Source organism: Melopsittacus undulatus, chromosome 5 (genome assembly GCF_012275295.1).
Source record: "Melopsittacus undulatus isolate bMelUnd1 chromosome 5, bMelUnd1.mat.Z, whole genome shotgun sequence".
Taxonomy (NCBI): domain Eukaryota; kingdom Metazoa; phylum Chordata; class Aves; order Psittaciformes; family Psittaculidae; genus Melopsittacus; species Melopsittacus undulatus.
The window spans coordinates 49,936,327-49,960,582 of NC_047531.1; the positions used below are offsets into that span (position 1 = coordinate 49,936,327).

Here is a 24,256-nt window from a genome sequence, read left to right on the forward strand (position 1 = left end):
TTTATTATCTATCCCCGCTTCGTATTATAATGAGCCGGAAGGTCCTTTGCACTTGCGCAGTGCCCCTTCTGGTCATGGGCAGGGGTCTCAGGATGAAGTAAATGAGTCTTCCTCCTGTGGGCAGGGGTCTTCAAGATGAAGTAAATGAGTCTTCCTCTTCTTAACCTTTACACCTTTTAATCTTCAGACATGGATTTAGGGTTAGTCGGCGCCCAGTCTGCTTCTCCTGCCGCTTATCAGTAGGACCCAACACCTGTGCTTTTGTCATGGTCTTAAGGCTTGGTCACCCAGTCTGCCTCTCCTGCCGCCTATCAGCAGGACCTTTCATCTGCTTTTGTCAGTAGAATTAGCATCTGTTTCTCCCCCTCCAGCAGTAATCAATGCCTTGGCAAGATGGCAATGGCAGGTACTTAGGACAGACAATACTTTTGTTTAAGCAAAGGAATTCCTTTAACTCCCTTGTACAATTTCTCTGTATTACCCCCCTGTACATTGGTTACCCGTGTATCAATAGCAGCACAAGTACCACAGATGTATCTCAGTAATTTATCTTCTGAATAACTACTAAACAGTCTGCATTTACACAAAACATTTATGCTGTAACATAAGTAGGTGAAACCTCAAACTGTTGGATTAACATTTCAAGTCTTTCCAAGACAGTCACTTCAGGGAGTTGCTCCCAGGCTCCGAACATTTTCTTCTGGGGGGGACAGCATGGAAATCAACATAAATAAGTCCCCTCCTTCTTCAGGCAATGAAGTGCAACAAAGAAATAATCACAAGGCTGCTACTAGAAAGCAAAATTTGGGGTACTTCTTAATAGTGCTCAAAGTCACTTGTGCCTAATAGCTTTCTGTTAATGGAGGATTATCAGCACTGCATGTGAGAGAGGTGGTTATGCTAAATGGTACTTAAGAGTGCCCAGCAAGAGACATTTAAAGAATGCAAATAAAAGAGAATGCAAATGAAATCAAGGCACTGGAGGGTTTGAATCCCCTATGATGGCAAGTACCCAGGATGCCTCTTTTAAGTTGCACTTGGAATTAACTGTGTATTGATAAATTCCATGTGTGCCTAATAGTATTCAGTAACATGGTCAGATACAGAAATAACTCTCTGAACACTACATGCCATTTGGGACGCACGGAAACACTTTGTCTCTTTCTCTTTGAAGATACCATATCTAAGCCTTAATTTTATTTTAAGGAGCTGCTGTACCAACTTAGCAATTATGTCATATATTAAAAGCAGATGCTCGTGCGAGGCAAGAACCCCCTCTGTAAAACAATGACAGCAAACTAAGCCCAGCCCCAGTTCTTTTTGTTACTGCCAGGGCTGTTAAATTTGACAAGTAACATGGAGTACTTCAGGCTTTTGAAGGATTTTGGGAATAGACCAAAGAAGCACTTTACCACCTTTTTAGATGCCAGATTTTCACAGCTGTCTGTTAGGCACATGTGGACAGAGTTAGATGAACAGAGGTCTCTTGGGCCTTCCTCCCATCCCTTCACATCCCATCCATACTCTTCCCCCTTTCCCACCCATACAGCCCAGTCCTTCAATTTCTTTTGCTCTGCTGCTTCTGTCTCTTTGCTGAGCTGATGGCCCAGCAGAGCAAATTCACACCATCTATCATACAACCTGAAACTAAACTGGGTGCTTAAAACACATTAGCATCCCTCCACCTTTGCCTTCCAGGTATGAGCCTTCTGTTTTCGATTCTTTTCCTCCACACAGCAATTCCCATGGCTCTCTCCAGCAGCATGGCCAAATGATGACTTTTGTGTTTTGACTGGGGGATATGCAGGCATGGAGAGCAAGGGAGAAGGAGGTCACTCATTCTTGGAGCAAGGGGAGCCATTTTAGCTCATCCTCCTGCTACTTTCAACTAACTTGCAGAAACACTAATAGAAGGGAACTCTGCTTAGCTTCAGATGAGCGGAAAACGTACCAACATGAAGATTTCACAACTACCAACAGGAGGAGGAACACATTAACTGCTAACACAATGCCAGCAGCCAGTGCTCCACCCCTGCCCAGGGAATCTGGAAATGCTTCAGCATCAGAAATGGAAGCCAGAGTAAGAGCCCTGGTCTTTATCTCACTAAACGTTGTGAAAATACACCAGGAACCAGCTAACGCGACAAAAAAAGAGAAATCCCACGTTGTTTCCAAGATAAATTCAGAAACCAAATTCAAGTCTGCCTTAAAGAGAAGGTAATTCCTACTCAAAGAATCTTATTAAGAGGAAGTAAAAAGCACAATGAAGGGAATTCCTCTCTGATTGCTTAGGTTTTTCCATGTTTTCCACTAACTCAAGGATCACAACATAACTGAAAATATGACAACGGTTACTCTACCATAATAGCTAGGAACACAAGAAGGAATCAGTTTGCAGCAGACAGTTTTTAGCAGTTTCTTAAAGAGGTCTAGAAACAATCCATAGACCTTCCCATTCACTTGCTCCTCTGCTTCTAGAAACATGTACTTATTTCCCAAGGAGCTCCCCATAGTCAACTGCCATACCAGTTTTGCAACTCACCCTAAGACTGTGATATTTTGTACAGAGCTGGACCTGCACACAGTTCATATCCTTACTAGAAGCTGCCTGAGCATGAGAAATGCTCACTCATATCCTATTGTTTTAACAAACAATGCAATACCAAACTCTTTTGTCACTCAATTTTGAACAGTAGCAACATAAACACACCCTCTCCTCCCCCAGCAAATGTACTCACTCTCTTCTACCATCCCCTTTTCTAAAGATGGTCAGAAACGTGGAAGTTTGTGCATGCACACCTCTGAAAAACACAGACGTACACCTCAGTGTTTACAACGTGTTTGATAGGACAACCACTTTATTACAAAGAACAAACAATGTTCTGAAATAAGACTGATCAACTTGAATAGTACAAAATGTCAGTTTCCTTGTAGAGGTCATTAAGTAACAGGCTGTAAGACTAAGTTCACGTCAAATCCGCTACCCTGAAATATCAGGTAACAACAGTAATACTTATACCTTCAGAGTTCATGGCATGATCATGTGCTCTATTCCAAACTACATTCAGAAGATATTGCTATAATTACCTTGAAAACACAAAGTGTAGGTTATTGTTCACTTCATTTCCATTTTCACAAGAACATTCTTGAGGTGAAGCTGTAGCTGTGTCTGCCGTAAGTGGCATGACAGTCCTCTGCTTACAGTCACAACTTCCCTAAGGAGTTTAGTAAACCTAGACACGTCTACAGCGTGGATACTGTCATCTGATAGATTCAGCTTCTGTTACAATGTCCTTTAGCAATATAGGAAGTAAATGGCTAACATGGACTCCCAAAGAGCCAATGTCAACAGTCTTCTGAACAAATTCAAAAATCAAACAGTCAGTATTTGTCTGATATCTACTTGATAGATAGGCAAACAGGTGGGATTTAGACGTTATAAATACAGTTCTGAAAACAGAGCACAAAGTGTATTTTACAGTGTGAACCACAATTTCATCTTGAAGTAAAGCTGTGAGGAACTGAAGATTTGCGTATGATCACTATTCAACGTCACCCAACTTGGACAAAGGAGAGAAAAGTGACATCTTATGTCAGGGCAGCTGGAGAAAGCACACTTACAAGGAAATTATACTTTCATTGAAAACGCCACACTTTTACCCTTTGGTAGTTGTGACATACCCACTGAAAAAGAAATTGTGCAAAGCATGTGAAACCAAGTGCAAAAAAACTCCACCCAGACATACCCAACAGGTTTTATTCTTAAATAACAACTCTACAATCACGGCTACCAACCAACAAAATCAAAGCCACAAGTGTTTTCTCTAAAGGCTTCTTTCACAGTACTAATGAGAAAAACCAAGTTCTATTCTTCTAGTTAGCAGTTCATGTGTATGTTATTTCAGTTATCAGACAGTATTGGTATTGATGAAATGGACCATTAAAAACACAAATATTTTAAAGCCAGTTAACTTCAGGAAAAGTCCTATACATTCATACTATAAACACTGTTTAAAGTGAATGTGGGGCATCTGTCGTTGTCATAAACACAACATTTTTCTCTGGAGCAAACCCACGTGTATTACTCCTGTGCCACAACTAGCACTATTATGGCGATTTATGGTCCCCAGCACTTTTTATATGCTATTATAGCATGTGATGTGTTGTGACAATTAAGGCTGGATCAGCACTTCCATCACAACCCTGATTTTCAGGGTAGCCAAAAGCTGGCTATTAAGTTAGTTCTGGGATACTGGAGCTGTTAAATCTCTACTATTTTAGTGATCCTTCTCCCACCAAACCAGGCACATCATTTGTTTCAGTTTATATATTTACAAACGCTCTTAAGACAAATTTAAGTGGCAGAGGCAAGAAATTCTACCTTGACATATAGTCTTTTGGCATTTGGGGCAAAATTAAAGTGCAAAGTATAAACTTCATTGCACAGTACATAATTTAGATTTTCTTTCAAAATAAATCTTATTTAGGTGCCTCAATCTATTCACCTAGTGACCTTGTCCAACTCAGCCATTTTCCTCTACGCTTTGGTAAACATAGGTTTATATAGAGATACATAAATAGCATTTAAGATGTTTACCTTTATTTCACTACTGTGAACACTTTTTTCCCTCTTAGCATAGGAATGGATCAACCTATTCCTAGAAGTAATGCTTGTTGAATTCATCAGCTAGCTACTTAATGTAAAATGATGCATAGTAAAAAGGGAGATACTGAACTTGATTGGTAGAATATACTGGTAAAGCAAACAAGCACTTAAGAAGATTAACTGGAATAAATATGTTGAAAGTTGCCATATAATATGTGCAAAATTGCTTACCATGTATTCAAAACTTTGGTTAACGTTTTCCGATTGAAGTCTTACAGAAACATGATGGAAGCAACACAAGTGATTACAAACACAGGAATGAGGTAAGTTATTATTAGTGCAAAAAGCAAGCATATGCTAAAAGCAAAGCATATGGATTTAAAACAAAAACAAAAAAAAAGAAAAGAAAAAAAGAGAATGAATCTCATGGAAGTTTTAATCCAAGACCAGAAAGGTCTCTTGTAAACATTGGTATTTACAAGTTTAAGATTTGTACAACTACAAAAGGATAGTTCTAAATAGTAGCAGTGCATTTACAATGAATTTTCGGTTTTCTTAATAAGAGAAATGACTAAGTTTTATATTTTTCCTTTTAAATCTTCAGGGGCTATTTTTCAAGATTAAGATATTTGTTACAAATAGTAGAAAAATCATTTCTTTACAAAAAAAGTATATATTAAAATATTTATACATTTTAAGTTACTATATAATAACTGGAAGTTTTTGCCTTGTACTCAGGCACTGCAACGAAGAATGTGCTATAAGGAACTGAAACCAACAGAATTTGCTCATATACCAAATCTTATGAATTACCTATGCAGGATCTGTAGCAATCATGGGGATTCTACCTCAATACTACTGCATGTGCCAATTATTTATGTATTCATTTTCAATCTGAAGCTCTGTCTTTTTTACATTTTTAACTATCACTACCAAAAAGAGCTGCTGGATAGAGTACGGTCCTCCAGCCCACCATCCTAAATATACTTTCTATATGGTACTCATACCTGAGCAAGGCTGTATAATGCTGATGTTCTAAACGTAAAAAAGGTTATATATTTTTAAGATAAAAACAATGCAAAAATAAAATATTTGTAGCATTTACAAATAGTACAAGAGTTACATTAAACACTGCATTCGAAATCTGAGATTTATCATGTTGTTTCTACTTGGAGCTTGATGTTTTCATATCTGCAAAACGAAGGAGACATTGTTAAATGTTTCATAATTTCACATTGTACACAGGGTCAAACACCTCCAAACAATGACTATTTCAGAGTTCTGGGGTACAGATCAAGGTCAAAACCCTTGCCAATTAAATGGTTAAACCAGCATTGGAATACTCCACATTACAGAAAACAACTTCTTCATTGTTGCTATCCATCTTAAAAAAAATCATCAGAAAACAAGCTGGCTTTTAACCACCTCCTGGGGATCACAGCCCACAGACTGAGAGGTCAGCTAAACCCATACAACAGTTCATTGCTCCCCAAGGGGGTGTGCACACTCCCCTTACTCTGCCCTTCCTAACCTTACTCCATGCTCACAGGACCTCTGGCTGAGCAAAACTAGCTCCCAGCTACCAGAAAGCTAAGGTAGAATGAGGAAGGAGTGGCTTAAGAGGCAGAGCAAGCAAAACTTCTTGTTTTCAGCACCTTGATTTGCTTGCTTAAAAAGGTGAGCCAGAACTGATCAGGCTTAAAGCTAATCTTTATTTTCAGGAGATCCATTCCCATCCCCAACTCATCATGAACCTGTACACATTCAAGCATAGGGACATAGGGTGACAAAACCTCTTTTGGCTGTAATATACACTTTAAAGTGTACCTGTCCCACAAAAACACACCTTACAATATGAAAGATCCTTCTAATGAGGACTAGGGAAAGACTGAAAAACACCCTGATTAGACCCATGCATGTAACTGGATTGCTTCTTATTAGAATAAAAAGCTTTTGAGCTGAAGTGATGCCCAAGGAACTCAGAACCATACTGGTCTTTTATTATTTGAGGGGCTGGGTAAGACTCGATGACCAACATTCCAGTCCTTGCTTGTCTTTGCTTGTGAACAAAAATGCTTTTAAAATGTTATGCCAAATTCAACAACTGAATTCTCTTAAAACTTCTATAAGGAACAAAACAATATTTCAAGAACTTTACATGTGTTGCTCAGAGAAGCATTAGCTCTAGAGACGCAATACACCACTTCCTCCATTTAAATACTGCGCCTGACACTGACTTTACCTTGAAGCCATCGAACTTGCGTTGCTGGCCCATATCCTCGCTCATTCTTTGCGGAAATCCTGAACACTATAGCAGGTCGGGAAGTGTAATCAACGTGAGCATTTGAAAGCTGGGCAGCAGTCACTATACATGACGTTTTAAGACCACAGTATATTCGCATAAACACAAGCTGACTTGGGTTTTCCTGTAACTGTGTGGAACGGATTGCTAAGTAGGCAGAATATTCCAAAATATTTCCAGAGGGTGAAGCAGGAGGCTCCCAAGAAAGATGAATACAGTCTACGCTCTGAAAAAAAGGGACAAAATGGGATGGTTGTGGAGGTAACCATTAGATACTATAATATATATTAATAATATTTACATATATTTTATTTTTTTACATATAATAATACATATAAAATAAATTTACATATATTTTAATATATATCATGTATTATATATAATACAGAGAGCAATACAAAATGCCCAAGTTTTCAGATTTAGCTTGTGATGAGAATTTTATCCATCAGAACCAGAATTACTTGTATTTCTCACCTTGGTGATTTTGACTGTTGAAGGAGCTCCAGGAAAACCTGGAATGCAAGTCTTGAATTCACTGATTTTACTGAAAGGCCCAACACCACAGCCATTAATTGCAGCAACTCTGAACCTGTACACTGTGCCTGGAAAAAGATCCTGTTTCTTAAGTAGTCTGTAGTCTGGTGCATCTGCACTTTCCATCTGAAAATAAAGCAACATCTGTATTAATTCTTAAAATATTCTAAACATAATTAGTCTCCAAAAATATAAAGTGGGTAGTGATAAATTGAGATTAGTACATTCAACTGAAGCTGAAAATCTAATACTTTTGTACTTAAATCAGAATTTACAAAAAAGTTCTGACTGAAGCACTAACTCACCTTCAAACAGCTGACCTAAGATGCAATATGAGACTCCATCTCCAACCAACCCCATTTTTCAATCGTTTAAACTGAACTGCAGCTCTTGGCTATTTTTACTTGGGAAAGTAAAAGCAAAGTAGCATTCCTAACTGTACAGATTATGATTTAATTAGCAGACTTGTCTGCCCTAAAGAAGTTTTTTTTATTTCAAAACCAGTTATTCCTCTGGTTAGGAGCTGCAACATAGGTAATCAAAATGTTTTTGAAGAAAAGCACTGTAAGTTAGTATCAAATAGGTTTCTGAAGCATTACGTGCTACTGTAGTTCTATGTTTAAAATATGCATTGATGCATAACTAAAACATTCAACAGAAGTATTTTCCTTCTGAATAATGTATAAGAAATCACAATTGGTAAAACACTGTAAAATGTACTACCTTTCAAAACTAAAAAGTGCAATATTTTTAGTGAAGTGTTTTCAAATAGTGTTATGTTCTTTTGTTTCTGTCTCAAGGAAATATATAACCACCAGTTTTCATTTCTAGTTCAGTAGGATATCATTAATTTAAACACCATTAAAGCTGCAACATTTTTCAAGTTTCACACATATAGCATTTTAATAGATAAGCTTACAAGTGCAACAACATTAAGTTAGAGAAATCTAACACAAAACCCACTACAGTTCCATATCTGGTCTTTTTAAACAGCCTAGCCTATGTCTTATTAGTATCTCTAACAACTGGTAAGCAAAAATTCATAAAACAAAGAAGAAACTTTGAAATATTTCAATGCTGTTCTGAAATAACATATTTAAAAGTTGTGGGTTTGTTTTTTTTTGGGGGGGGGGCTGGGTTTTGTTGTTTTGGGGTTTTTTGTTTTAAGAATTTTTACTGGTTTCAATGTTTGCTATGTTTAAAATTCTTTACTAAGGCTAGAAATCAAAGTAAGTAAAGAATTAGTAATAGCAAAATAAGATGTTCTGTATTATCATACAAAAACAATATAAGAAAATTCATCTGTTTTACGAAATATCAAACAAAAGGTGAGCAAAACACATGAGGAACTACTGGTCACAAAATACAAGACTCCTATAAGCATCTGATCCTGTTGCAGTATCAGGAATCCTACATTTTGTTGTCAACCATATGAGCAACAGATTCCGAAATACGTATGTGCAAGTTATGTCGGAGAAGAGTCAACAGCTACCTTGTTAGAGATGTTCAGTGTTTCCTCTGGCAGCAAGTAGAACTGGCTCACCACGGCACTGTTGTTCTTAAAAATCCCAACGTCATACCACTGTCGGTCTCTTGCTTTCACCAGTGGTCTTTGTGGAGTTTTCTAGTATTTGAAGAACACGTTATGTAGACAAACCATACTTCAAGGTAATGTAAAACCAAAATGTTAAGACTAATATGTGTAAGAAACAACCCCCTTTTATACCAGTGTTACTTTCTTATGCTTGAATATGCGTGTGTTAAAATACTGTTCAAAACCAACTGGTTGTAATACACTGACAGACACAATCCATCGTTTAAAAACCCACAAACAAGCAACAGTTGGGATGTCACCTCTGACATCTAGTTTAAACAGAGATGGGAACAAGTTTAAAGCTCTACGTAGAACCAGGTGTCTGTAGCAGCATGTAGTTGCGAGTTAATTACACTCAGAGGTCAAGAAGTTCCACAATGTGGTCCAACATCAGTAGCTCTACCTGGGATTCAGCTGTACCTCAGCCCTAAACACACTCTCTTTCAAGGTGCTGCTGAACTCACTTGCAGCTGAGAACAGAGCCTCTGCTGTGGCATGGGGTGATGGTGGTGGATGGCATGTGAACTATTCCTGACTGACCCAGAAAGACAAACTATCTTTCTTGCTTGTCTCCAGGCACCAGGGAGGGTGCTGGGGTGGTCAGTGTGCCCTGCACAGCCAGGCCATGGTCCTGCTAGCATGGAAGAGGGGCAGGAGTGGCAGCTGCTCTTGGCAAAAAGCACCCCAACCCTTTAGTAGCAGCTGCTTCTTCCCATCCTTAGCTCCTCCCTTTTGGTGGCAACAATGGCACCTTGGTTTTGTGCATTAAGTTGTAAACAGGTGAAATAGGAAGCATTTACTTTTTCAGGCAGTATTTACAGCTTGCATAGCCAGTCCCCATCTCCTCTAGGGAAAAACATCAAGATATCAGTTTAGTAATGTTTCAAGCCTACAGATCATCAGCTAACACTAGTCTGATGTAATACATACTTCACTTTAAGTCCTGCTGTCCATACAGAAAAAACATTTTACATTTGCACATCATGCAGCAGAGAACCATACCACTGTGCCAGTCAATAAAAATGATTCAACAGCTGAATACATACTTGGATCTCCTCCCAACTACACAACTGCTGCTTAGACTCAAATCAAACCCACACAATGCAATTAGTTTTACAACAGAAATGTTTACTCCTGTATTATTCACTTCAAGCCCTAAATATAAATTGCTTTTCTTTCAGAGAGATAATATGAGGAAAACAAAAGAGCCCTTGCAACTAATCAACAGAACAATAAATACAGCTATTTAATTATACTTTTTCAGACTTACAGAGGAGTGTGAATCATTTGTCTGTCCAGAGCTGACCCTTGTTGAAGGCATGACATACGCAGTTTCAGCAGCTAGAAACAAAAAGTTACGTTTAAAAAAGCTTAAGTGATAGGAAAAATTTAATACAAAACCCACAGAGTATTGAAAGTTGACCTCGATAGCCATTTACAAGTATCTGTTGCAAAAGTAGGTCTCAGATTCCTTTTGCATGCAGTTCTATTTATAGCATGGATAGCTAATTCTGGCTTGCATCATTATTTACAGAACAATTGTAAGAGCCTGTAATTGCAGGCTGCTACAGATAATAGAAACAGAAGGCAGGACTCATAAAACACTAAAAAGTGATAGAATTATGAAATCAATATGAAATATTTGTGAACAAATAAACTAAATTCTAGATTGAAGCACATGCTGATAACATTGTATGAATAGTCTAAGCATGAAATCTTAATTTGAATGCACTCTGACATCAATACAGTCTGAATGCTGAACATGAGCAAGTCATCCTTATACAATCCTAACAAATGGAAAAAGAATATTTATTAAATTTAAAATGGAAACTTAAAAGAATTAAAAAGAAATCAAAGCACATAAACACATGAGCAACATATGGGAAAATCAGTGTTCTATACTTCTGTTTCTGGGGTTTGCTTTTAAAATAGAATATACTGTTTGGTAAAAATTCTACTACTCACACAGCATCAATAAGAGAATACAGTTCTTAACACTCAAAACAACAGCAAGCACAGCCTGTTGATATTTTCGAAAAACAGAACCTGAAAAACTACTAGTATGTTTAGTTTCTGCATCACTGCTTATATTGGCTATTTCTAGCAGACTGAAGAAGTTACCACATCCGACTGGCAGTGAGTGAGGCATGTGAACTGGCAGTATTTGTTACAGAGATCAATTGTTTAAAATCAGAATCAGAGATTACTAATTGTAGTCTTTTGCTGACTGAATAAACAGACAATCACTGAATAGAGCAAATGTGCTATGGGCACCAAAACTGGCTGCCTCTGCTGTTCAGAAAACGGGCTTCTGCATAAAGGCAGATTTAACAGACTTTTAACTTACAGGAAACAAAGTGGTTTACAAAGGTACAAAAGGAATATCCCGATTTTAAAAGATGTTTAAATCATAGCAGAGATCATCCAGGCTGCCCAAGGTCCTCAATGCCCAAAGCCCTATCTCAGTCCCAAGACAGTCAAGATGGGAATCCCACCACACTAGAGGAACTCTGATGGCCTTAGATATATATGGCTCAAAATACAGTATGTGAAACACATTTCAAACCTTCAGATTTTGAATTGAATGTTGTTAGTGAAGTTTCATCTTTAACAACTGCCCCATTTGTACTTGATGATTCAGTTTTAACAGCCTGCTGGGTTACCATAGTTTGTGTGCTGGAGACAGTACTGGATACAGAAGCATCAGGATTTACAGTTTGTTTATCCAAGTCATGCAATTCACCTACATTTGCTGAAGTTTGAGGACCTTAAAAAAAAAAAAAAAGAGAATATTAACGAGAATTCAATATTAGTAACACCAAATCTCAACTTGATCTAACAGCTTCAGTTTCATTTAAAACTAGCATTTAGCTCAGATTCAAATTAGAACAGATCTGATTATGTTAATTGGTTTCTTTAGGTCTATAACTTAACAAGAGTCTGTCTGCATGCTCATAAACAGATATATGTAAACAGTTCAATTAAAACAGTGATTTCTTTTGTTTTCAGCCTGCTATTCTGTATCTATTTGGTTATAAAATTATTAATTCGAAAAAAATCTTAATATAAAGTATCCACACAAATCAGTACCAGATTTTAAACCATCAACTGAAGATTACTACTGTGGAACATTTGTTTCTAACTTAGCACTAAGATTCAAAATTTCCACATAATATTTAAATTAAACTATGAAGAAATAACCTATAAATTACATGAAAGTCAAATATAAAGATCAGGTGATTCTGGATTCACCACACTGAACTTAAGGTACTTCAGTACAATAGCTGTATCAGTGCCTATTCATCTTCTATTTCCTCTACAGTCAAAAGGAAACATGCTCATCCCCATGTTGCCTAAAATTTTACATCAGCTAATAGCTTTTCACGATTAACAGACAGAAGTAGTGTCAAAGAGAGCCCAAAGTCACTTTTACCTTAATGCTGTAAAATTAATCTGGTCCTGTCAGGCTGTTCTTTGATGTTAAAACCAGCTATTTATGTTTAAAGATATGCATTTGCTATCATAATAATTAATATATTGAAAATTTCATGTCCCTTGCAACACTTCAAACAACTTAAGATTTCATTTTTCCTCGTATCATCTAAAAATACATATTGTAATAAGTAGCACAATCTGGGGTTTATTTAAACTACAAAGGCCTCAAACAAACTGCAAGACAGATATAATCTTACATTTATGAGATGAATTTTAACTCTCACTTTTTGATTAATTTTTAGTCTATAGTCATCTTACTTGAAGTACAAACAGGCAAAAGAGAAGGGGCATTTGATTCTTTGAATCCTGTAGCATCTGCATGGTTTTTCATAGTCTCATGTGTAATCTTGCTTTCAGGTGCTGCAACCTTTTCTTTTCCTTCTACTTTTAATAATGAGTTGGATGCAAGGGAAACTTGGACCTAACCAAAACAACAAATTTGTTAAATGTTTAACTGCAAAGTTCATAAATGTCAGTTGCAAACATGGCATGAAAACGCTCAAGAACAACAAACAAAAATCCTCCAACAAATCTCTCTAGCAATTTAGTCAAGAACCACCCTCACAACCCACATCATCTTAGCCAAAACAAAGACTCAAACTGTTAAGTCGGCCTGGAAGTGTCCCTGACATACTAAATTTTACCTGAGAGTGAGCTCACCTTCTTAGTTTATTATATAGAAGCTCACTGGTGCACACATTTAGTCTATTGAGGGAACTTGAGGGAACTTGAGGGAATGGGGAAAATCATAATTACTGAGGTTTTCAACCTTTGCTTTCCTGGCACATGCCTAAGATATTTCTACTGTTAGTAAAATTTATAGTACTTCTATGTGTGTTTTCTACAACAACACATTATGAATCCCATACAGACCTGAGGCCTTATCCCAATTAAGAAATGATATACATCTCTAAAAATGTAATCCTTTAGCCAGTTTGTCCTCCCTCATTCTTTTAAATCGGCAACAGTGGAACACATACAACTGCACAACTAGAATAGGTAGTAACTGAGTTTATTCTGTAGTAGGAACATACAACTAAGCAGGCTAGCATAAAAACACTAACAAAGAAGGAAAATGCCTTTTTGCCTCCCACATTAATTTCACCAACACTGAGAGTGAATTATGTATCTATTGATAACAGGCTTCCAGTTACCATTCCAGAAGTCAATACAGTTGCATTTTTCCTTTCTTCATTACATGGAAGACTATCTGCCAATCATAAAACTAAAAAGGACATAAGAAAACAGACATAGCTACTTCAGCAGGTGTCTTTTTTTGTTGGATCTGGATTTTTTTTCTAAGGCCTGAGAAGTATGCAGGGACTTATAAAAGTGAGAAAGTGTTCTGGCAGTTCTATTGCTTCCCATATTGTTTTGCCATGTAGAAGCATTTTTCAGTTTACACTTACATTATTAGGAATGACATTATTTGTCTGGCTGGGATGATCTGCCTTCATTTCTGGATAAGGAACATTAGGCAATGATTGTGGACTTTGATGTAGAGAAGAGCCACCTTTCAGGTAAACAAAAGCAAATTCCAATCAGTTACATAAAGCTTAACATTATGATCATTGGAATCTATTCCAGTATGCAAGAGGGAGACCCAAAGCTGCCTGAAGGAAGACTTGGTAGTAACACTAATATGAAACTGCACGGCCAAACAGTCAGATAAAATCTTTTCCTCACTGTTTCCTTTCTCAAACTGTGCCCAGCACTGTACAAATACCTTCAGACAGTGGCCGTAAGTGACAAGGAGAAGTTAAAGCTGAGACTTCCATAATCATGATGCTCGCATTTAGGGAATAACCAAAAAAACAGGCTGTCTCTCAAAATCGTATTAAAACAATTTGCTTATTTGTGCAATCCTCTAACTCTGCAGAAACATTAGCATATTATGATCTGACTACTACCTTGTGGACTCAGCACTGATGTCTCAGGAACCCCAGTACCAGGTATTCCAGCCGCTGGCGGCACTGGTGAATCAGCATGTAACTGAAGAAGATATCCTTCAACTGTAGGTACTTCATCCCATTTCACTTGAAAAGAGTTGGTTGTAGCTCTAATCAGCTGTACCTGTGATGGTGCTGGAGGTTTCTCTACAAAAAAACAATAAAACACATATGGCACTTTTAAAATTGCCCTCTTTATCAGTTTAAGAAATACCTATATAATGCAAGCCAAATCAATAGCCCCTTTTTTTGAAATGTACAGTATATACCATGTTCAACAAGAAACAGTTGTCAAAGGTAGTAAGTCAAGTCAAAGAATTGTAAGTCTTCAAAAATGCTTAAGTTTTAATGCTTTTTTAATGACTCTTCTGCTGCCACTAAGTCTTTGTTTGTATATACATTGTTGTAGGGATTACAGAGAGAAGAGATCCTTATCCCTTCCTAAAAGGCTGCAAGCAGCTCTTTGCCTCCTAAAGCTTTATGTATTCCAGGAAGGGATTCACAGAAGATTGTGCTTTCTTTTTTCTTGCTCTCAGGAACTAAAGTGAACTTTCCCTTAAAACTTCTCCTGTAGAGGCTGAAGCCTAGGCATAATTCAATACCTATGACCTGCTCCTCCCACTTGCCTTCAAGGCTGACTAGGCTGCACTCTCAAGCACATACCTCCCCTGGTATTATTTTTTCGTTTTCTGACCTCCCTGAGGATTAAAAAAAACCCAAAACAAACATAAATCAAACACCAAACCCAGTCTCCTAAATGTTTCATAATCTCCAGTAACTATTCTCATGCTTCCACTTGAGCAAGCAACAATTCCCTCCCAGAAGTACTATTCTAGCTCCCTCTCTCCTAGTACCATTTCAGTGTTCTGCCATCAAGCCAGCTAATGAGTGACTGGTGCTCCAGAATTCTCTTATGCCCCAGGAACAATTTGGTCCTTTCTCAGATTTGACAGTATCTTTTTGTAGTCCAAAAGATGAGGAAGCAGCAGCAGCAATGATCCCAAGAGAAGCAGGGGTTTGGTAAAAAAATAGAAAGTAGCAGCAGAAAAGATCACTAAGAAGAGAGGCCAGGAGCCCTGAGTTTAGATAAAGCACTCTTTAGCACCTTGTATCTACTATGACATACAATGAAGAATCTAGCCACAAAGTTCTTTCAGAGGCTTTAAACAAGCCTTCCTAGTTTTCAGTTTGAGCTGGAGCCTTCAAACAACACTGAAGCATGGTTCATTTAAATAACGTTTAAGATCTAAATAATCTTTGAGTTTGCTACAGCTTTAGATGTTCTGTTCATCAATGATGCCAGCTTCCCATATAATAATAAAATTTGGAACATAGTAGAAATCTCTTACTTATTTCTGACTCACCGGTATCAAGGTACCAAAGATCTTTGCAGCAGACTTGATTGTTCCAAGCTTTTCTGTAACCATCTCTACCACTCCAGATATACAGACGAGTGCCAACTGCTACAGCACAATGTCCTGCTCTTGGCCCTGGTAACAAGTTACTTTTGTCCTCCTGGCAATCTGAGATCAGACCTATCCATTCTGTGGTATCTAGTGAATGAAACTCAAAAGATTTAGTTTCTAGATGTCTTCCAAAACAAGCAAAACACTCTGTTAATGTTAATACACTTAACTGCGCAGAGAAAAGGAAAACAAATCACCTCTGGTTTTATAGACAATTGCATTTAAATTTGCAATGTTACAATGAGAAGGTCACTTTCCAATTAGTTTGCAAAATAGAATCAGTTAATACAGGATACATTTCTGACCTCTGGTTGTCTGTCTCAAACAAATACAAGATCAGAAGTTGAGGATTCAGGGACAGTGCATTTAGAAAAAACTCATTTCAGAATCTGTCTTTTGTGTTCTTCTATAAATGAAGGATGAGTATTTATATTACTATTAAAGTCATATTAAAGATTTGCAGAAGCAAACCTGCTGAACATTCGAAGAAAATTATTACTACTTAAAATAACAATTTCTTAAGGAAGATGTAAAAAAAAAAAAAAATCAAAAATGGCATCTTCTTTAGTCAGCCAGGATTACAACTGTGTATCCTAAACGTTTTCTCAGGATATTCAAAATATTTACTCAATTCCATTATGAAAGTATTAATTCCAAATGCCCACTCCCAGAAAGGCAGAAACACTAACCCAAATTAAGATAAGAAAATGAACCGGTACATTTCCATTCACCATCATGAGCAGAAATTTCACCTCCTGCTGACTGTGGAACCCATCCACCAAAAACATACATTCTGAAATAAAGGAAAAGAAGGAAGAGGGGAAAAAGACAAGAAAAGCCGATTAACAGCTAGATCTGCTGCATGTGCTCTCTCAAACTAGGACAAAACAGAAAATATTCAGTGCTTCACAGTTCTGGTTTACAGCAGATTTTATTGTGTCTACTCTCTTTAGAAAGTATTGTTGCAGACATTCACCTTCTGAAACTTTTGAGTAAGTTAACTGATTAAAAAACCCCAACCAAATAACAAACAAACCCCAAACTACTCCAATGATTTCCCAGAAACAGAAGTTAATACAGTGTCTTCTTACAAACAACCAAACTGCCAATACTCTCCAAAAAACACACATGTACACACAGGATTTCTACAACCCTTTACTGCAGACTTCTAAATAAACCCTTCTAAAATTAGAGGACCAGTATCTAAGTCAGATATCAAAATTTAAAAACATAATGCAGGCTACAAACTATTAGCATCTTAGTAAATAATAAAAAGAAGCTATTGGATCATAAGATGGAAAGCTTTCATGCTTCCTTCCCCCCTTGTATCTCACTCCTCATACCAGTTTGTAAACTAATACAAAATGGACTGAAACCCATGTTTAAAAGCCCATTTTGTCAATGCTATCCACCAAACCATAATGGCAAGACGTAATGAGAAAGAATACAGAAAAATTTGCCCCAAAAAACATGGAAAGGTTCTACTGAGAAGTAGTTTCGCCCTTTAGCATTTTCTTTGCGTAGCTATTTCACTGTGTCAGTCACAGAGGGACTCAAGTTGTCTCCTGATAAGAGCCAGCTCAGGTCCAGCTGAGACTGCTCCAGAATGCACGAAGAAGCCAGGAAAGCTACTTGCAGGCTAGGCAGATTACCCTGTTAAATGGACACTGACAGTTTGATACCCTTAAGTTAATAAGGGTACTTTTAAGTTTCCTCTGAGATAGCATAATAGAAACAGAAGAGTACTCTACAGGGCTGATGGTTTATACTGAGCAGTAGTGGATAAACATCATCATTCTCCTACTAGGTGTACCTTTCTAGAGCTGAGCTTTTAACAACAGACATACTTGTTTCCTATTACATTGGCTGTATGGAGACTGCGAGGAAGTGGTACTGTTCCTTTAGTTTCTGGTCTTGACCAGGTCATGGTTTCTAAAAAAGAAATAATAAAGCTATTCAAAAAAGTGTTGCTGTGTATTTCACTATCTGAATTTTAAGATGAAACATACGTTCAACATTCAATAAAACAGAACTTCACCTTCTTCAAATGGTGATTTTAAGAAAGAAGGTGCAATAATAAGCACTTTAAGCTTCTTTTAAAAATCACAGGAAATACTGACAAATCGCTAATCAATTTATCAAAAAGATACGTTATGGTTTCCTTATGGTTATTCAGCTTGGTTATCATACTGACAGTCTTTAAAGCACTATAAGGAAATAATTTCACAGTGTAATCAAAACCAGTAAGGATAATATATGCAAACAATGCTATATATATTTAATTCCAAAAACTAACACTATGTGTAAATCCCAATAATATCTGCACCATGTCATGCTATTAATCAGTATATGCTATCACTTTTTCTCTTAGCCTGTAAGGCCTTTGCACTGACTACTAGTGGCTCATCAACTTACCTATGTCAAGTTCCCAGAGATCATTAAGCCGAGAGCCACACATCCCTCCAAAAATATACATCTTTGGACTTCCCAAATCTTTTCTGCAGTATACGATGGCTGTGTGAGATTCTCGTGGGGATGGCAAGATCCCTTTGGTCACAGGAATACTCCAGCCGACAACGCCAGAACCATGCTGCAGCTCCAGTTCATAGAAGTCATTCAAATATCTAGGGTATTATTGTCAAAGTATAAAGAATTCACTTATAAGCAAGATTACAAGTGACCTTTAAACCCTGACCCCTTACAAGTATTACAGACTTCAGTCTTGAGGGAGTGTAGAATTTAAAAATCCCAAAACATCTGATGGCATTGTGGACACTTCCAAAACTAAATGGATTTATAACACAAAGTGAACCACCATAACTTACAGCCTCTAAGAAAACATACTTTCATATCATACTTGATATACTGTATTACATTAAAGAAATATTAAATATTGACAAAAACCATTCGTAGCAGAAATTGCTATATATGGACAAACCTGGAATAAACTGCAAAGTTGTGAGAAGTAAATGATGATGTGGGACATTAGAGATTAATTTCTGCAACTCTAAGGCAACAAAGGTAAAAAGAAGCTGTTTCAGATTTCTTCAGGCTGGCCAACAGACAATTAGCCATTTGTTGATGAATCTATCAGCAAGTTACTTTTAGATAATGGTCACTGAATTTTGGCATTCACACCAGATACCTCTTGCTTACTGAGCTTAAAATTAACAGTTTATAGCTCAGTGTATGTAAACTCTCTGAACTGCAGGTGAATGTGGATATAAAACTTTATCATTATCACAGAATAAACTGGAAGGGACCTTAAAGGTCACATAGGTCCAACCTCCTGCCACAAGCAGGGATACCTCAAAGCCCCATCCAGCCTGGCCTTAAACACTTCCAAGGATGGGGAAGCCGCAACTTCTCCGGGCAACTTGTTCCAGTGCTTCACTACTCTCACAGGGAATAATCTGCCCTCTTTCAGTTTAAAGCCATTCCCCGTTGTGCTGTCACTACATGCCCTTGTAAAAAAGTTCCTCTCCAGATTGGAAGGCTACTCTAAGGTCTCCCCTAAGCTTTCTCTTCTCCAGGCTGAACAAGCCCAGCTCTCTCAGCCTGTCCTCATACGAGAGGTACTACAGCCCTCTGGACATCTTTGTGGCCCCCTCTGGACTCACTCCAAGAAGTCTATGTCCATCTTATGCTGGGGGCCCCAGAGCTGAATGCAATACTCTGATGGGAGGGTGCCTCACCAAAGCAGAGTAGAGGGGCAGAACCACTTTTTGATTCTTTTGTTCCTTTTGATGCAGGCCAGGATACGGTTGGTTTCTGGGCTGCAAGTGCACACTGAAGCCAGCTCATGTTCAGTTTCTCACTGAACAACACCCGAAGTTCTCCTCAGGGCTGCTCTCAATCCAGCCTCCATGATGACCCACATGTGTCTGGGACTGCCCCAACCCACATACAGGACTTTGCATTTGGCCTTGTTGAACTTCATGGGATTTGCACAGGCCTACCTCTCAAGAGTATCAAGGTCCCTCTGGACAGCATCCCTTTCTTCCAGCATGTCAACAACACCACACAGCCTGGTGTTGGCAAACTTGCTGAGGGTGTACTGTTATTATCGTGCTGTTTGCCAAATAAGGGCAACTTCAGCTTTCAGTTTTAAAAAATTCCAGAAGAATTCATGACTGTTTTTTACAGCATTATAGAGGAAAATTCTATTGTGAATTCCCTGGTGATTTGTAAGACTGCTGATTTAAATAATTCTAACAAACAAGCCATTCTTATAAACATCACCCAAAACACTAAGAAAAAGACCAAAGTCTACTCAGGTTTCCCTCCTAAAGTGGCAGGGCTGTCAGTCAGTGTTGTGGGATTAGCAGAAGAAATACATAAGCTTCTTAGCATGTAACCCCTCCATTGCACATATAACCCAAATGTGAGTATTTGATAGGTAGGACAGCCTCCCTAGAACACTCCTCTTTGAAGTTGTCTATCTAGTAATTTATTTTTTTTAAGACATTGAATTCAAACCAAATCAGCATACCTGGGAACATTATTATTTGAATCCTCACTTTCATTTGCCAGGCCACCAAATAAATAGCACTTGTTACCATATAAAGAAAAGCTGTGGCCAAGTCGAGGACAAGGTGGTGATCCAGTGGAAGGAGGTTGAGGTTTTACTTTTTTCCAGAGCCATCGACTTGCCTTAAAGACAAGAAAAACATATTCAGAAATACCTTCATTTATAGTTGTTCATAGTCAATAGAATACAGATAATATTAACATTCATATACTTTCTGAATTATTTTTAAGGTAATGCTGGGCTTTTCTTAGGATATAGATACTAAAAGGGACAAATAGAAGCTAGCCTTTATAAACCATCAAATATTTTATACTTTATTCATACTAAATGGACATCTCTTTTTCAAAGTTATTTATATTTTCCCCATCTTCAGAATCTATTCAAAGAGTTTATTCTTCCCGGAGCACAGCAAAGCTCATCTAACTCTCCTCTGCAGCTGGCAATACAAAATTCATTTGCTCATAAATATATAAATAAAGTAGTCCTCAGAACTGAAACATCTTCATACATTTCATACCTGCAATTCATATAAATCATTACTGTATCTTCCATATTCAACCATTCCTCCAAAAACTAGTATTCTGGTGCCATCACAAACAAATCCATGTGCTGCGCAGCCTGGAGGAATATCTCCCCTTACAGCAGGAAGGAACCACTGATTTGTAACTATAGTAGAGAGGGGGAAAAAAAAAAAAAAAAAGGGAAAGTATTTTTAAACACCTCTGCTTTCTAAAGAATTACCTTTTACCTATAGATAACTGTGAATGGGCTGTTTAACACTTTTTAATTAAAAAGTAATTCTATTAAAAGAAAAGCAAATACCTCTATGAAACCAATTGGTAAATGAGCACATGAGGTCTCTGCAGTAAGTCAGTTATCAAGGGTCACTCAGCAATTTTAATAGACTTGCCAAAAAAAAAAAAAAACCCAGAAAAGAGGCTAATGGGGAACCTAAGTGCAGTTCCACACAAGAGAGATAACTACAGTAACTCGGAGGGAGCAAGCCCTAGAAACAGAATTATTAGAGCTACAGGAGCATAGCAATGTGCCTGGACTTAACAGCGCTATTGAAAAGCTAATTACAGTGTTCTGGGACCCGTGTTAATATCTACAGAGCACTGCGCTGACACATGGGAGAGGAGAGGCACACAGGCAAGAAAGAGCAAAGACTACTGCCTGATCCAGCATGTTGGTGTTTAAACTGTTCTGGAATTAAAGAATTACAGGAGACACTGCCTCCTTTTTCCTAAGCCTTTTGCATGAGCACAAAGAGGAAAAGTGTGAAATTAGAAGCTATGAGTGAACATTGCTTCAAGGGATTAAGATGCCTTCACTGTGTGCCAGCTCCTCAGAAGTCACCACACTCATAGCAAGAGCAATGATGACATCCCAAACTCAAACAGCTTAGGTCATAACCCTGCATCTTAGCCACCAGAAAAAAAAAAAAAAAAAAAAAAAGGTCAGTTTGGGCCAAACACTTGTCTGGGAACTGGAACAACCAAGTTGTGATGCTTTTTGTCACTGCTGCAAATAGGAAACATCTCCTTATTTTTCCTGGGCAGAAAAATAAAGTGATGTTAAGATTCACTCAGAAGGCACCCATCAGAACCTCTGTTCCGTTAGACAGCATAACCATCCTATCTAAAAGCTTTCTTTAGATTACTCATCAAAACAGAAAGGCTAAGAGATTTTTCTTTTTTCCCCCAAAAACGTGACTGAGTGCAGCAGATCTTTAATCTACATGGAAATACCTGCTTGGAAGAACTCTATCAGTAAGCATTTTCCACTAATAAATTACGCCCAAAACATGTTTGTGCTCCCAGATTTTACCTCAAAAACACTCAGCAAAAATGCCGTAACTTTTTTTTTGAGGGGGGTGGGGAGGGTGTGGAGGGGAGAGGCTGGGGATGGAGGGGCATATCATGATAACAATACTTTTAATGTTCTTATAAGCTGGCAAATTAAAAAGCTAATTAACATGGTCTCACTTTCATGCTTTTGGTACACTGCACAAGCAGCTAACAGCAGCTGACTGAGAAGCCCAGATCAGTCACTTAACCATCCCATCTAAGCCCAAGCTCTGAAATCACACAGAAGTTTTCCAGCCTCATCCAGTATCCCATACAGTAAGTACTTAGGCATCTAATCTTTCACGAATAAAATCGGTCTTGGGCAGCTTCCTGTTTGGAAAGGCTCCCAATGCCAACATGTTCGCTTTTCTAACCCAGATTTGTTTCAGCGCGTTCAGCTCTCGTAAACTGCCACCAGAGGGAAGAAGAAGGGGGCTGTGGACACCCATGGGGAACTAATCCAGCCTGCAGTCATTTAGCCGAGACCTGCCAGCTGAGGCTCTGCACCCCAGGACGAGGGACTAGGAAAGCAGAACAGACGCAAGGCACACAGAACAATTTTCCAGGTTCCCGTTCTCCAAGAAAGGGACATCATCCCCGCAGCATCAACCAAGGCGCTGCACAACCCCGGGAGAACCTTCGCCCAGGCGTATTTCCCCGCTATCCCCTCCCATTATAGGCTACAGGCAGCTCTTCAGCCCGCCGTCCGCTCAGCATCAGCAGCTCAACCGTCCACGGCAGCCCTGAAGGATGGCAAGAAGCTCGGAAAGCGATCGCCCCACTGTGAGGAGGCCGGTGCCAGCGGCGGCGGCTGAGAACATGACAGCCCCGCCGCTAGCGATCCCCTGCCGCCTCAGAGCCCCGGCTCCGCCCGGCGCTCTCCATGCCCGCCGCCCCGCCCCGCGCACCCGTGTTGTAGACGTGCAGCTCATCCGCGATGCCCTCGTTGCCGCCCCCGAAGATAATGACCAGCTCGCGGATGGCGACCGCGCGGTGCCCGTGACGGGATCGTGGCACCGGCCCCGTAAAGGAAGACACCCGCCTCCAGCTCAGCCCAGCGGCGGCAGCCGCCATCTTACCGCCACTCCCACAATGCACCGCGCGGCGGGGGTAGGCAGGCGGTGGGAAGGGGGAGCGGCGGGGTGCAGCCGTGGGTCACGTGGTGATTGTGGCGGGGCGGATGCCCGTTAGTCGGTTGTCCTCGTCTCTGAGATGGAGCTTTTATCGTGGCTCTCTCCCAGGCAGTGGGTGCTGGCCTGTGCCCCCTCGGTGCCGGGGCCGCAGCGGATTAGTTGCCTCTTGTTACCGGCCGAGGTGGGGACTCGGAGGCTCATCCCCGGGCTATGCCGCGGCCGCCTCTGCCACAGCGCTCTCTCCGCCCCTCAGGAGACTCGGCCTTGCTTCGTTGGAGTCCTGTGAAGGGCCCCTGGCGGAGGCGAGCCTGCCTGCAGGGCACCAGCTTCTGAGATGCTCGGTCACCACGGCTGTTCATTTTAGGACACCCAGCTGTGCCTTCAAACCCTCAGAAACGTGTAGCGTTTTTTGTCTGTTTTAACTTGCTGGTGGTAGGTGAGGTGTGCTGCCAGCGAGGTACGCATATGAGAAAGAAAAGAGTTGCCGTTGAGAGCTGAGAATAGAAACGAAGGTTTCAGTTCTACAGTTAACGGCGAGTAATCTGAGTAAACCTGAAGATCTCATTCTGCAGGATGGATGGAAGCTACTCTCTTTCCTGTGTGAGGGGGGTGTTAAATGAGAATAAAACCGGCTGAGGCTGAAGGAGATCTAAAGGTGCTACTGAGTAGTCAGTAGTGTAAGCGTTGCTGCTAGGTAGTCCCAATGCTGCAGGCTCATACACCCGTGTGCTTCTTGGGTCTGTTCAGATGCAGAGAGACACGGATGGGAGGTAAATAAAACCAGCAAGGGTGGATT

The 24,256-nt window shown here is 39.3% G+C and overlaps 1 protein-coding gene across 2 annotated transcripts; it reads right to left on the reverse strand.

The window, feature by feature from the left end:
- Positions 1–2,853: 2,853 nt before the first annotated feature.
- HCFC2 (host cell factor C2) lies at positions 2,854–23,408 on the reverse strand. Of its 2 annotated transcripts, XM_005150433.3 has the most exons (16): positions 23,236–23,408; positions 20,995–21,143; positions 20,439–20,599; positions 18,362–18,570; positions 17,794–17,878; positions 16,636–16,739; positions 15,845–16,033; positions 14,442–14,627; positions 13,941–14,044; positions 12,790–12,952; positions 11,603–11,803; positions 10,307–10,377; positions 8,935–9,066; positions 7,383–7,568; positions 6,849–7,134; positions 2,854–5,797 (listed from the first exon to the last, which is right to left on the reverse strand). In XM_005150433.3, the coding sequence occupies exons 1-16, from the start codon at positions 23,399–23,401 to the stop codon at positions 5,772–5,774; spliced, it is 2,418 nt and encodes an 805-aa protein (XP_005150490.1). In that variant the 5' UTR covers positions 23,402–23,408; the 3' UTR covers positions 2,854–5,771. The 2 variants fall into 2 exon arrangements, with proteins under 2 accessions (XP_005150490.1, XP_030905940.2); XM_031050080.2 differs by having other exon boundaries at positions 2,854–7,134.
- Positions 23,409–24,256: the final 848 nt, after the last annotated feature.

Coding starts and splice junctions, on each gene's coding strand:
- HCFC2 (XM_031050080.2), bottom strand. CDS start 23,401: ATGGCGGCTGCCGCCGCTGGGCTGAGCTGGAGGCGGGTGTCTTCCTTT. Junction 11,804..12,789: donor TTTGCCTGTTTGTACTTCAA/GTAAGATGACTA, acceptor TTTTTTTTTAAG/GTCCTCAAACTTCAGCAAAT. Junction 9,067..10,306: donor CAAATGATTCACACTCCTCT/GTAAGTCTGAAA, acceptor TTCAAATACTAG/AAAACTCCACAAAGACCACT.